The following is a 14,970-nucleotide window of genomic DNA, read 5'->3' as shown; positions in this document are numbered from 1 at the left end:
ATGACATCATCACTGTCATCACTGATGACATCATCGTCAGTCATTACACAACACATTTTTTGTGTCATTTTCTGACATCTGTTTTAAGAGTGTACAAATGGATTTACCGTATAGATGAATTACAGTAAATATATAGTATACATATTTTACAGTATCTTACTAAACATATTACAGTAAGATACTGTTCAAATTACAAATGGATTTACAGTATAGATGAATTACAGTAAATATACTGTATACTCATTTTACAGTATCTTACTAAACATATTACTGTTCAAAGTACAAGTGGATTTACAGTAGAGATTAATCACAGTAATTATACTTTATACACACTTTACAGTATCTTACTAAACATATTACAGTAAGATACTGTTCAAATACAAGTTGATTTACAGGAGAGATTAATTACAGTAATTATACTGTATACACATTTTACAGTATTTTACTAAACATATTACAGTAAGATACTGTTCAAATTACGAGTGTATTTACAGCATAGATGAATTACAGTAAACATGCTGTATACACATTTTACAGGATTTCACTAAACATATTACAGTAAGATACTGTGTCACAATGTCTTCTTCTCTTGAGTTTTATGGCAGGTGGTGAATTACTGCCACCTCTGGACGATGTACACTTCTGAAAATGTATCCAAAATGACTAGATTCTAGCTATTTGAATCACAGCTAGCCATATTTGAACCATATTCATAAATGTTAAAAGATTCGAATGAATGCATATCTAAACCAAATGCCTATATTTTAACTATTTGAATTACAGCTAGCCATATTTAAACCATATTCATAATTTTTAACTGATTCAGTTTAATTAATCTCAGAAAAAACAGATTTATTTAGATTCTAGGGATTTTGAATACATACATTTTATGATTATGATTATTTGAATAAAATCTAATAGATGCAAATAACTAATAATTAACTACACCATGATTATTTCTGTGAGTGTACCCGGGTGCCGTCCCTGTTCCGGCTGTCAACTGACTCTCCAGTAGTCACTAGTCTTTCCTGGTTGTCACGTAGTCTATTCCTATGAGTCACTGGCTAGGCCAGGCTAACTAATAAAGAAAAAAAAAATTGCATGGATGCATAACTGGGACGTATCCTCAGTGATGTACTGTCATACTGTATGTTCAAGGTAATTTGATCAATCTTCATCAAACTAAATACAAATAATAGCAAGTCTGTCAAGATGCTGTCAGTAAAGCCAAAGTAAACTGATTAATGTGAAGCACCAATACAGTTATCTTCTTTCTGAGGCTTTCAATATGGCTGGACTATCATCTACATCAGGGGTGGGCAACTATTTTTCATGGGGGGCCACATGAGAAACCCAGATTGTTGCCGGGGGCCGAACAAATATTGTCATGCCGTAACCCATGGATGGGCAACTTTGATGATAGAGAGGGCCACACAAAATATCCTCGCTAGTAGATTAAATTTTGGGCATTTGAAGCCAGGTTTAGAGGAATAACTCATTTTAAATTAACAGTTGTGATGTCATTATTCAGTCTTAACCACCAATATTTGATCCTTTTCTCACTCACTCCTATGTCACCACCTGCTCTCCCTGCAGGGCTTGAAATTAACTTTTTTGACCATCTGCCAATATGGCTGCTATATTTTAAAGTTACCAGCCAATTAGAATTTCCACTAGCCGAAATGTTTTTCTAGAAATAAACCAGAATATGAGTGGGTTAATTTAAGTATCAGTAAGTGGCCCGGGATTCTCAAAGCCTGTGTTGAGGGTCACACGAACAAAAATGCACTCTTGAAGCTAAATAAATCCAAAACCAATGAGTTAATTATTTAAATTTCTACTTCAATGTAGCCTTTTAGTCATAAAGATTATTGAAAGATATTCCATATTCCAGACTGAAATGCAATAACAGAAGTGGAGTATTGGCCAGAATGACATCAACAGTTGGACACTTATTCAGCGGGTATCTTGCATGTTGCGTTCAGGTGCACTGTAAAAAAAATATATATATATATATTTATATATATATATTTTTTTTTTGCAATTCCATCGCGGGTCACACAGGTGGCGCCTGAGGGCCGCAGGCCGTATTTTGCCCATGTGTGATCTACATGTATGTTACTTGTCCCTTTCTTTGGTCTCCACACTGTGGCACACACACCTAAGTGCCAGAGGGGTTAAGCTCAGGTCTTTGGATCACAAGGTTGTGAGTTCAAGTCCCTGATGAACTGTGAGCATTCTGAAGTTTCATGAAAAAGAAGTCAACACTAAATCACGGACAGTAGAAAACTCAAAGAAGATGTTTGACATCATCTGCCAGTGGCAGAGTAGCTGATTGGCATCAGTGTGTGTGGGTGTGGCACACTGTGGGTGTGGCACACTGTGTGGGTGTGGCACACTGTGGGTGTGGCACACTGTGTGTGTGTGGCACACTGTGGGTGTGGCACACTGTGTGGGTGTGGCACACTGTGGGTGTGGCACACTGTGGGTGTGGCCAGAGGACTGTGTGTGTGGCACACTGTGGGTGTGGCACACTGTGGGTGTGGCCAGAGGACTGTGGGTGTGGCCAGATGTGATGACCTCCGCCGGTGCCATTTGTCTGTCTGTTAGCAGCATTATGGAAAAACTACTGGGCCCATTTTAATGAAAATTTGTGGGAGGGTGTAGCAGCAGGGAGGGTGTAGTAGCAGGGAGGGTGTAGCAGCAGGGAGGGTGTAGTAGCAGGGAGGGTGTAGCAGCAGGGAGGGTGTAGTAGCAGGGAGGGTGTAGCAGCAGGGAGGGTGTAGCAGCAGGGAGGGTGTAGCAGCAGGGAGGGTGTAGCAGCAGGGAGGGTGTAGGGAGGGTGTAGCAGGGGCCAAGGAAGAACCCATTCAATGTTGGAGCGGATCTGATCCGGGGTCGAGTCAAGAGAGGGGGCGGAGCTAGGACAAAGGGGCCGTAGCTAGGGATAGGAAGGTCGTAGAGAGTTTGGATTGGAGGGGGCGGGAAGGGGAAGTGACTAGATGTACCTGGGTGGTGGGAGGGGACGTGGTCAGGAAAGGGGCCGGACTAGGGAAAAATGGACGTAGCTAAGGACAGGAAAGTTGTAGAGAGTCGGGGTTCGAGAGGTAGGTTGGGTCGGTTGGGGGGATGTGCGTGGGTCTGCGTAGGGCTGGGCGATATATCGAATATACTCGATGTATCGCGGCTTGTGCCACGTGAGATGTAGAAATGACTATATCGCGAACATTCGAGTATAATTGTCACGCATTGTTTATAACTTAAGCCGCCGGCATGACTCGCTTCACGTTTCCTCTTGTCAGCTCTCTCTCTCAAGGGAGAGCTCATGTCACACTCAAAAGGGAGGGGGAATCACATGGATACGTCAAACGCGTCAAACCGCGTCAGACACACCCGTCCTTAAAGGAACACTCCGCCCATTTTCAACCAGCTTTGTATCATTAGAACATCAGTAGTATATCAGAAAACTGTAAACTGTTTTCAAGTCTGTCATTTAATTTGACAGTTATTGAGTGTTAAAGTGTGGACCAGTGACATCACTGGTCCACACTAACTCAAATTAATAACTCATTAACTCAAATCAACTCTCAATAACTGTCAAACTAGATGAATGATGAATAGTTTGACAGTTATTGAGAGTTGATTTGAGTTAACAAGTTATTAATTTGAGTTAGTGTGGACCAGTGATGTCACTGGTCCACACTTTAACACTCAATAACTGTCAAATTAAATGACAGACTTCAAAACCGATTACAGTTTTCTGATATACTACTGGTGTTCTAATGATACAAAGCTGGTTGAAAATGGACGGAGTGTTCCTTTAACCTATGTGCGATTCGAAATCACGCGTCTGCACCATAGACTGGCGAAACATGGCCGCCCGCAGTGTGGCTGTTGACAGTTTCAAATTATAACAAAACAACCACTATTGCAATTTGCAACACATGTCCCGCAAGGTTTCTGAGATTAGGGGAAAGTCTGAGCTGGCGTTACGCTAAACCAAACATGGGGAGGAGGCAGCGGATTTGTTTTGGCGTTAACGTTAGCTGTTGTGATGATGACGGGGCTAACGTTAGCTAGCTGGTTAGGCTACCTAGTTGCAGGGCAGCGCTCCACAAGCTTGTTGTGACCAAAACCCCCGCATTTAAAGCATTTCATACTCCCAGAGCTGGCGTAAACCATAGAGAACCTCATGCATTAGCCTACTCAAAATGAAACGTCCAGGGTTTGTGTCTCCAAAAGGAACTAACGCTAACGTTACATGCAAGCTAACGTAGCTAGTTGCGGGGCAGTCATGATCTATTAAGGAAAACGAATGCGCAAGTGAACATCACATAGGCTACGTGTATTTTCTTTAATCTAGACTAGAACTAGAGGCATCATTTTTCAGTCAAAAGTAGGGATGCACCGATGTGAACATTTTGGCCGATACCGATAACCGATATTAACATTGCTGGTATGGCCCGATAACCGATATTTACCGATGTCGATATGATCTGTATAAAAACACATTTCTATGATAATAACATTTTGTACATACTGAAAAACACATGTAAACACTGTGAATTTGAAAAAGTAATGCATTTCTTTATTTCCAAAACCTTTGGAAAAGCCCATAAATCATAGATTTGCCACATTGTTTCCTCTCAATGTGAACATTTTGGCTGATACGATAACCGATATTAACATAGCAACATCGGACCGATGCCGATATGTAAAAAAATGACAAACATCTGCCGATACCGATATGATTGCCGATATATCGTGCATCCCTAGTCAAAAGTGAAACGACACAGATATGATGGCGTATAGTGAGGCTTTCCATGCCTCACTATAACACTGGCCCCATGCAAAATTCACAGCTTATGTTGCCGTCATGCCAATAAGAGTCTAAATTTATTTTTTTATGTTTTATCTGCAGACTAAGCAGCTAGGCTTTCGGTTCTATAAAAGCCATTATTTTTTGTATTGACTATTGAGTGATACACTTTACTAAAACAATCATATTATATCAGAAGTGTTGTTTGTGTTCACAGTGATGTCAGATTTGCTTATGTCAGATCTATGGAATATTAAATCATCCATCTTTGCTCACTATCTGCCCTTTCTTCTTCTTTTTTACCCCAGGTGTGCATAAAATACAGGTTAAGAACTTATGGAAAAGTCATGGAAATCCATTGGTCAAAATGTGTATGAACCCTGAAGGGTTAAATTGAGCATTTATGAGAGATTTCAAAAATATCGAGATATATATCGTGTATCGCGATATAGCCAAAAAACATCGCGATATTCTTTAGAGGCCATATCGCCCAGCCCTAGGTCTGCGTTAGGGTTCTGATCCGACTCGCAAAATGTGCATATCATAGCAGACTGGAGTATTGGCCTTGCTAGAGGTCTGCACTCTCAGAGTCAGAGATGGGGACTTGGACTTGGGACTTGGACTTGAGTCGCACTTAAGTCACCCACACAGTGACTTGAGACTTGACTTGAGACTCGTCCTTCAAAGACTTGAGACTTGACTTGGACTTGAGGTTTGGGACTTGTGAACAATCTTTATTTTTTATTTGTATTTTTTTGGTGCATTAACATTAAGGAAATCTCTACTGATGTCATCCAATCAACTGCACACTGTATGCTAATAGATAAGGAGTGAGGATAATACAGTACCACACACACACACACACACACATGCTTTGAATCCCTTGGTTTGAGCTATGCAGTGTTCTAAGCAGACTGGATGGCATGCAGCAGATAATAGAACGCTCATCCATAAGAGACTTGAGACTTGACTTGGACTTGCAAAAAATGGCTTGTGAGCATCTCTGCTCAGAGTGCACTTCTAGTTTAGTATTGTTTGGGGAGAGTTCTCCAATGTTTTATAAAGTGATTAGCAGTTTAGCACTGTCTGTCAATCATAGGCAATATCACAATACTTCTCCCTTAAGTTATTTTCTCCTCTGTAGACCTCTAACAGGCATTTAGCTCATTAGGTAAAGCGTCTGCCTGCCTCTCATGTGGATAGTTAGTTTAATGCAAGACTTCAAATCCAAGCTTGTTCTTTCTGAAGTCTTTAGTTGTCAAGTACAAAGGGTTTGTGTTCTGATAGAACGTCTGCTCGTTCATAATGTGGTTGTATGAAGTGATTCACTTTACAATAGTCGCAGTCAAACACAAACGCTGCTGCTAAGCTGTAACGAGTGTGTGTCCGATCTTCACAACCTGTCCGTGTTTGTGTGTCTTCCTACCTTCTGTTTTCTCTGTCTTTTCAAATTGTGTTCGGACCCGTTATCGCCACTTGTGGATATATTTTTGTTATTTATTTTCCATTTGGCATTCTCCTTATTAAGAGAGCCCAAAGCGGAGGTACGGTGGTGCAGTGGTTAGCACTATCGCCTCACAGCTCGAAGGTCGTGGGTTCGATTCCCACCTGGGGACGAGGTGAGCGCTGAAGGAATGCGTGCCCGTCCACACACCGCATGTCCTCGAGTGCCCACCGCCCGGGTGGGGTCGGCAAAATGGCCTTTCTGTGTGGAGTTTGCATGTTCTCCCCGTGCCTCCCGGGGGTCTCCTTCATATAGGAACCCCCTTCACAAAAATCCTGGTTGCTAATGTGGTTCCTCCTCTGATCGTTAAGGGGCGCCTGTTCAGAGGGAGGGGAACTGGATGGAATAGCGTGAACCTCCCACGTGCTATGTTCTACCGGTGAAGCTTCCTCTGGCAGGTGAAAAGAAGCGGCTGACTGACTGCCCATGTCTCGGAGGAAGCATTGAATCAGTCTCGGCTCTCCCCAGATCGGCAGAGGATGGAGTAGCAACCAGGATTGAGCAATCAAAATGAGCACTAAACGGGGGATAAAATGGGATAAAAAAATCGGGGAGGGGGAAAAAAAAAAAAAAAAAAGAGAGCCCAAAGTGTTGCAGGAAATTATATATATATATTTATTTATTTTTTCTTTTAACCTTTATTTATACAGGGGGAGTCTCACTGAGAGCAATGCTCTCTTTTTCAGGAGTGCCCTGTTCACATTCACACACACATTCATACCTGGAAGCTGACCAGTACAACCACAGTCTGATCTGCTGGCCACTGATCAGCTCCACTGGAGCTGTTGGGGTTGAGGGCCTTGCTCAAGGGCACCTCAGTGGTGGTAATGAGGGAGGGGCAAGCGCTGCCTTTTCACTTTCCCCACCCAGATTTATCCTGCCAGTCCTGGGGATTGAACCGACGACCTTCTGGTCACAAGCTCGCTTCTCTAACCGTTGGGCCACCACTGCTTATAACTAATCTTATAACAATGCAGATTCAACAGATGGAATGAAAATGGCTGCACTTATCATGCTGAAGCACGGCCAACTGGCCATCATGGCAGAAAATAGTTTGTTAACAAGAAGCAACGTTGAGTTAGTTTGATGGGGGTGTTTTCAGGGTTACAAGTTGAACCGAGAGGGCAGATTTGGACACGGGAGAAGTCTCACTGACCCTGCTTGCACTGATTGACTCCTCATTTACATACAACTTGAAAATTGAAAATGAAAATGGCAATTAGTAAAAGCCCACTAGCATGTGTATGTTATAACTGTTGTATGATGATGCATTTGTTTTCATCAGTCTCCTCCCTTTTTTAGGCCCACTCTTTTAACGCATTAGATTTTGCTCTGCCTCCTTTCCTGCCCTTGCACTGTTTCCTGTACAGATATTGGTCTGCTTGTAATTACATTTAGCATAATCACCTGTGGGGATTTTAATTCCCGTTGGATTGTACATCATGTTGTCCTTTTATATTGTTCATTATCTGATCAAGGTTGCCTCGACCGAACCCTTACGGGTTTTCACTGATAAATACTGAGCTATTTTTGGATATTGAGTGTCATGCCTTCTTATCCTTGGATGCATTTTTGCATTTAGATAGCATCTCTTCTGGATCACTTCACTTACACTGAATTTGATTCATTAAGTCTTAAAACTTAAATTCACTAATAACCACATTACATTTCATATTGTGCCATATATATATATATATATATATATATATATATATATATATATATATATATATATATATATATATATATATATTTTTTTTTTAATCAATTTATTCAGTGAATCCATGTTTTGAATTCAGCAGATGTTTAGCGCCTTCTAACCCTGGGGCTATTTTCCCCTCTCCAAGGTGTCCAGTTCACATTCCACTCCTTCCACTTGGAGGACCACCACGACTACCTTCTGATCACGGAGAACGGCAGCTTCGCCCAGCCACTGGCCCGGCTCACAGGCTCCGAGCGGCCCGCGCCCGTTAACGCTGGCCTCTATGGGAACTTCAAGGCCCAGCTGCGCTTCATCTCTGACTTCTCCATATCGCTGCAAGGATTCAACATCTCCTTCTCGGGTAGGGAGAGACGGCAGAGGCCCACGTGAGACGCAGGGAGGGAGGGAGGATATGTAGGGGAGGGATGGGAGGTAGGTGCTGGGGGCGGCGGGGGCAGCAAGGGGAGGAGTAAAGGATCACCGAAGGCACGGAAAGAAAAGGTGAAAGACATCAGGAGAGCCGGGCACGTTCGATGGTGAGATCAAAAGTGCTAAGCCTCTCTAAAGCGTGAGTAAAGGAACATGCTAGGAGTGATTTGTCGTTCAGAACAGGAGCAGGCTTAAGGCAGACCGTGCCTCGGGCTGTGCCGATCAGAGGAGGATCATTAAGAGACAGCCAGGTCACTGAGGTAGAGAGGTTGTCTGCTGTCTGCCTGATCAAAAGCTGCCATGTGGGTGAAGATCCAACGGACGTGGAGAGGGAGGGAGATAGAGGTGTGTGTGGGGAGGGGAGAGGGTGGTGGTGGTGGAGCTACAAGAAGAATGAGCCCTCCCATACAGGCAGGCAGCGAGGAGCAGAGGAACAGAGAGAGGGAGGTGGGGATGGGACTGAGGCAGAGGGAGAGGAGGTACAGGGAGATGAGACAGATGGTGATGGTGAGTGAGCAGGTGGGAAATGGAGAGAGAGGGCGGAGAGAGAGAAACATGTCAGGTAGCAAGAGTGAGAGAAGAGGGGTCTGTTCACGAGCAGGCTGGATAAATGTTGGCCTGCTGTTCGCTGAAGTGAAGCATAACTTGTGTAGCCATGAATATTCATGAAATTATCCGATTTGTGTGTGTGTGTGTGTGTGTGTGTGTGTGAGACTGTGTAGGTACTAGTGTATGTTATTTAATAGTATGAATAAATCAGGGACTGAGGTTGATATGCTGATCACTTCCTTTTGCTTTAACAGTACCAATAATGTACAGTAAGCAGTGACATGAGGGTCGGCAGCAGGACAGACTCTGGAAAACTGTCCCACAGTTTTTTCGAAAATTCAATCAATCAATCAAAATTAAATAAAACATGGTCATATCGCCATATTCTGCAAATATTGCGATATTCAATATTATCGAAAATCTTCTATATCCCAAATGTCAAAGCTACCAAAATGTGTAACAAAATGTCGGGGCAGGATGGACTAGTTTGTAGAGAGCCTGTCCTTCATCCATCATTCTGAGTTGAAGTAACCGCCCTGCTGACGTGTCCTTGAGCAAGACGATTAATCCGTACCTACCAGCTCCGCTATTCTGTGCTGTAGCTGACCCTGACCTCTGACCTCCCATGGAAGGAGGTAGGGAAGTTAAAGTCCCTGGAAACCAAAATCCACAAAAACCTTCTAACTATTCAATTTAGGGTCGTATGTGAGTAATTGTGTGCCTCAGAAAGTAGGGGACATTAGTTTCAACCCTAACCCCAAAAATCGCCACTTTTCAACAAGGTCTGGATTTCCACTTCCTCATTGAAGAGAGCAGTGCGCGCAGTGCTAAAATGAATGATCTTATCACGTCATAAGATTTAATCGAATCACACACACACACGCACGCACGCGCACACACAGACACACACACACACACACAGACACACACACACAGTAGCGCTGTTCACTCGCAGCGACAGTCGATCTTCCTCTCACTATGCGCCGAGCAAACACACACACACACACACCATCTCTCCTTCTCTCTCTCCTCTCTCTCTCCGTTTCCCTCCCTCTCTCGCTCGCTCGCTCTCTCTCTCTCTCGGAGGAGACCTGCAGTCCTGGCTGCACGCACACACACAGGACACGCCCACACAGTCCGTGGGAGAAATGACCATCTAAAATCTAATTGATTCTCATGACTTTTGCCATGACTGTCAAACCTAAATTTATATACTTTGCGACGTTCATCATCGTTCAAATTTGGCTGGTGGCTTATTAACATAGGTTCCTGTGATGTGATGAACTCAAAATGCTAAATAATAAAAAATAATTTCTGGTTTCCAGGGACTATCGCAACATAAATATGATAATGGTGCATTATATATTGTCCTTGGTCAGAACACATTTGTCTTAGATATGACTAGATCCAATTCTGCTCAGAATCATATTTTTGCTCTCGTTTATTTCCAGAGTATGATCTTGAACCTTGCGAGGACCCCGGGACGCCACAGTTCGGATGGCACACGGGCGCCAAATTCGGAATAGGCGACTCACTGCCGTTCTCCTGCAACACCGGCTACCGCCTGCAGGGGGCCAGGGAGATCGTCTGCTTGGGAGGTGGCCGCCGCATGTGGAGCGCCCCTCTGCCAAGGTGTGTGGGTACGTGGTCAGCCGCTTTCATTCTGATTTCTCTCCTCTTTGTCTATATATAATATATAATATATTATATAATAGTGACCAGTGACATCACTGGTCCACAGTAACTCAAATGAATAACTCATTAACTCAAATCAACTCTCAATAACTGTCAAACTATTCATCATTCATCTAGTTTGACAGTTATTGAGAGTTGATTTGAGTTAATGAGTTATTAATTTGAGTTAGTGTGGACCAGTGATGTCACTGGTCCACATTTTAACACTTAATAACTGTCAAATTAAATGACAGACTTCAAAACCGTTTACAGTTTTCTGATATACTACTGATGTTCTAATGATACAAAGCTGGTTGAAAATGGACAGAGTGTTCCTTTAATTTATCAGTTATACGTCAACCTTCTCCTCCTGTCCCATGCTTTAGAAAGAAATTCAGAGAATGCAAAAAATATTATCAAAAAGAAATTCGAGTAGAACTCCGTTCTATCATATTTAGCTCAGGAGTATGGACTCTTTTAAACATTGTTTCTCTCAAGTCATAATACAAAGGACAATATAAAATGAAATGAATTTCATTCTCCACCTCATTCAACTCACAGTATTTACATATTCTATCCTCCTCAGCTACCCCTCTGTATCTTCCTGTTTCAATGAATGAATATTACAAGAAAATAGGGCTTGGAAACAGATGTATTATATATTGATGCAGTGCTTCTAAATGGTAGCGACTCACTTGCATAGTTAATGAGTTGTAGAAATGCAGGCCCATGTTTGGAGAGAGAACAGATCCATGGCAGTGGTGTTGTGTTGTGTGTGGTCCACATAAAACATGCAAGGAAGCGCGCAATACATATTATTATCTCCATCTCTCTCCTGGACTATTAAGTGCATCATTTGCTTTTGGCTTGTTGACTCAGAACAGTTCATTTTGGAAAGTAATCCTCTGCCGTTTGGTGCTGGCATGGTGCAAAGAAAGCCAGTGGGGTAAATCTACAAAATGAAGCCTGTAATGATTTTATACTGCGCTCAACATTCCACAATGTCCGTGCCAGTTTTAATAACTATTATCGTGATACTAAAACAATGAAGGTGACGGACCACTTGGACGAATTGGTCATTAGGATTATCCAACTAAGGCATTACAATTATCTTTATCGCTTCAGTAACATGCTAACGCACCCTGTAAATTATATTCATTTCAGTTCCAGTTTTTCCAAACTTAATTGGCGCAGCTCTTGGTATTCCTGGCCGTGGTGTCGTGTAGCTGATTCTGTCTCATTTCTGTGTCTCTCTTCTGGCAGCGGAGTGCGGCTCCACCGTCTCCAACCACCAGGGGGCCCTTCTGTCACCCAACTACCCGACCAACTACGACGACAGCCACGAGTGCGTGTACAGCATCCAGGTGCAGACGGGCAAAGGCATCAACATCACCGCCAGCACCTTCCACCTGGCGCACGGTGACGTCCTCAAGGTAAAACGCACGATGCTCCTCTCCCCTCTGTATTGACAGGAAATAGATTAGCACCAAATAAACAGAGAGCTTGTGCTGAGAACGGCGTGGAATTAGATTTGGGCTGCTTTTTTCTCTTTTTTAAGAATTAAAGAGGAAAGAAATGAGGCGCTCTGGTGCCTCTCATTACATAAACATGAGAAAACAGAAAAAAGGGAGTGGGAGGTGGGGGGGTTCTTTGAAATACTACAAGGACACACGTAAAGCACCAGACAGAATACAGATGTTTTGCCAAGGATGTCAGAGCAAAGGTCAAACAGAAGCAGCTTTGGGACGTCAGCGATCATCAAGAGCATTTCAACAGTTGTGCTGAGCAGCACAGATGTGAAACAAATGACTCCCCAGTCGCGGCTTCACAGCTGGAATCTAATCTTCTTTAAATGCAGATGTCTTGTTAGGTCTAATCCTCCCAATTAACGGAGCATACTAATGCTCCTGTTTCTAATGGAGTCATATCAGCATTAATCTCAGGGCAAAGCCCTTGACTCGGTTGCACTTGGTCATTTTGTGAACATCTCAAATGGGGAGAAGACATGCTTGGAAAGCTAAGTCTATTTGAAGAGCAGTTTTCAAAGGAAGGCGCCGTGTATTTAATTTCTCATGATTTGACCTCATTTCATGTCATTCAGGAACGTTACATGTAGCCTAGGAGAGTCATGCTTCATATTTGGAGCTTCAACAATGGGTAACTTGTTATGTTATCCATGTTATGGCGTCTGGGTGGTGTAGCGGTAGATTCCCTGCTTACCAAACACGAGGGTCGCAGGTTCGTATCCACGTGTTATCTCCGGCTTGGTCGGGCGTCCATACAGGCACGATTGGCTGTGTCTGAGGGTGGGAAGCCGGATTGGGCGTAATGTGTCCTGGTCGCTGCACTAGCGTCGCCACCTCCTCTGGTTGGTCGGGGCGCCTGGTCTAGGAGTAGCGTGATCCTCCCACGTGCAACGTCCTACCGGTGAAGCTCCCCCTGTCAGGTGAAAAGAAGCGGCTGTCAACTGCACGTGTCGGAGGCAGCATGGTGCTAGTCTCGGCTCTCTCCACATCGGCAGAGGGTGGAGCAGCGACCGGGGCAGCCAATAGGGCAGCATGGGGATAAATTGGCCAAGTATAATTGGAGAGAAAATGGGGAAAAATCTGAAAGAAAAAATAAAGGATTCATGTGACAACTTGTGTGTTCTGTCTTTAGCTGGTCCGTGATTAGCTGGTCCGTGTTTAGCTGGTCCGTGATTAGCTGGTCCGTGATTAGCTGGTCCGTGATTAGGGGCGCCAGCTCTGCATACACAAATGTCCGTGACTGACTGACGAAATGCAACCATTGATCGGCTGAAACATGTGGTTTAGAAGTGAGGAAAAAGGTAGTACAGTGGTTCCCAACCTATGGTACGCGTACCGTAGGTGGTACTTGCGACCCCTGCTGGTGGTACTTGGAAGGCTCTGTGAAAATTCAAAAAAAAAAAAAAAAAAAAAAAAATTAAGTTTTTGTGCAAAATCCATGGTGGTCATTAGTAGTAGTTTTCACATGTGAAAGTGAAATAATAATAATAATTATTAATATTATTGGCAGTGTTTCTCAAGGTAGGTGGTACTTGCGCCCCCCCTGCTGGTGGTACTTGATCCCTGGAATCCCAATGTTTAAATTATGAAGTGGATCAAAACGGGAGGGAATCGTAAAAGAGCTGTAGTAGAGGAGAGCAGCAACGATGAAGCACAAGGAGGTGAAGACAGCAGTCAACCCAGCACAAGTGCAGCTGCTGCAGGTTGCACATAGGCTGCAGGTTGGAATAAATTTGCCTCCTGCGTGAACTGTGCATAGCTGAATACAGGCCCGTAGCTACCATTGAGGACACCGAGGTTATGACCTCGGTATTTTCCACACCAAATTTTTTTTTTTTTTTTTTTTTTTTTTTTTTGAAAAATAGCACTGGTCCCCAGATCTATTAATCTGTCATTGATGTTTTAATGCGACAGTTGATCAGAAATACAACAATTTGCTTCCTCTCTGTGTGCTATAGAAGAGAGATAACTCACAACATTCAGATTTTGCATTGAGGCTAGATTGGGGCTAGACTTTGGGGACAGTTTTATTTAAGTGAATGGGTAAGTAACTCCCCTGTAAGTGATGTTTGTGTAGATGGGCCATTGTATTTAATTGAGCAGTATTCTGCCATGTGACCTGTATGCAGAATATAAATTATATCATATGGGGAGACATTTATTTTTTGTATCATTTTAAAGCAACAGCACAGTAAAGAGGATATTAATCTAACATGATGTATGTAGTTCTTTATAGATCTAGCCTCTTCATTTTGCTCTCAAAGTGCACCAGATTGAAGCATTTTACTTTAAAATGGACAAAATTTTCTATCCGGGGGTGCACAGCCCCCCCTGGTCCCCCCACGCCGCGCTAAAATGACCTCGGTATTTCTCAAACCCTGGCTACGGGCCTGGCTGAATAGACTGTATTTTAACGTCGGTCATATGGTGGTACTTGGAGAGCCAACTACTTTCTCAGGTGGTACTTGGTGTAAAAAGGTTGGGAACCACTGAGGTAGTACAACCAATTAAAGATGAAAAACTACTGAATCAACAACATTCAGTAGTTGGTTAATAATTACTGTTTAATCCAGGAGATAATGATGTTGACTTCAAACAGACAGTCTAGTTTCCTAGAATGGAAATGTAAATTACACGTACTAAAAACATTTAAAGCAGTCATCCATATTTGAGCCATGTAAAATCATGTTATCTCCATAGCATGTCTCTATGTTGTACATCTTGTTGTGTAAAATATTAGTTCAGTCAGGACCACTTTAGTCAAAAA

At 43.0% G+C, this 14,970-nt stretch overlaps 1 protein-coding gene across 1 annotated transcript in view; it reads left to right on the top strand.

The window, feature by feature from the left end:
* The window catches only part of LOC310800114 (CUB and sushi domain-containing protein 3-like), a gene marked incomplete at both ends in the record, with an annotated part of 662,783 nt that overhangs the window by 359,573 nt on the left and 288,240 nt on the right, over positions 1–14,970 (top strand). Inside the window, 3 exons of the mRNA XM_083662685.1 lie at positions 8,171–8,386; positions 10,455–10,643; positions 11,941–12,110. Coding sequence (XP_083518811.1) covers positions 8,171–8,386; positions 10,455–10,643; positions 11,941–12,110 — 575 coding nt within the window. The remainder of the gene's footprint in view (positions 1–8,170; positions 8,387–10,454; positions 10,644–11,940; positions 12,111–14,970) is intronic.

Source organism: Poromitra crassiceps (assembly GCF_964638095.1).
Source record: "Poromitra crassiceps genome assembly, chromosome: 29".
Taxonomy (NCBI): Eukaryota; Metazoa; Chordata; class Actinopteri; order Beryciformes; family Melamphaidae; genus Poromitra; species Poromitra crassiceps.
This window is presented reverse-complemented; position numbering and strand designations above follow the sequence as displayed.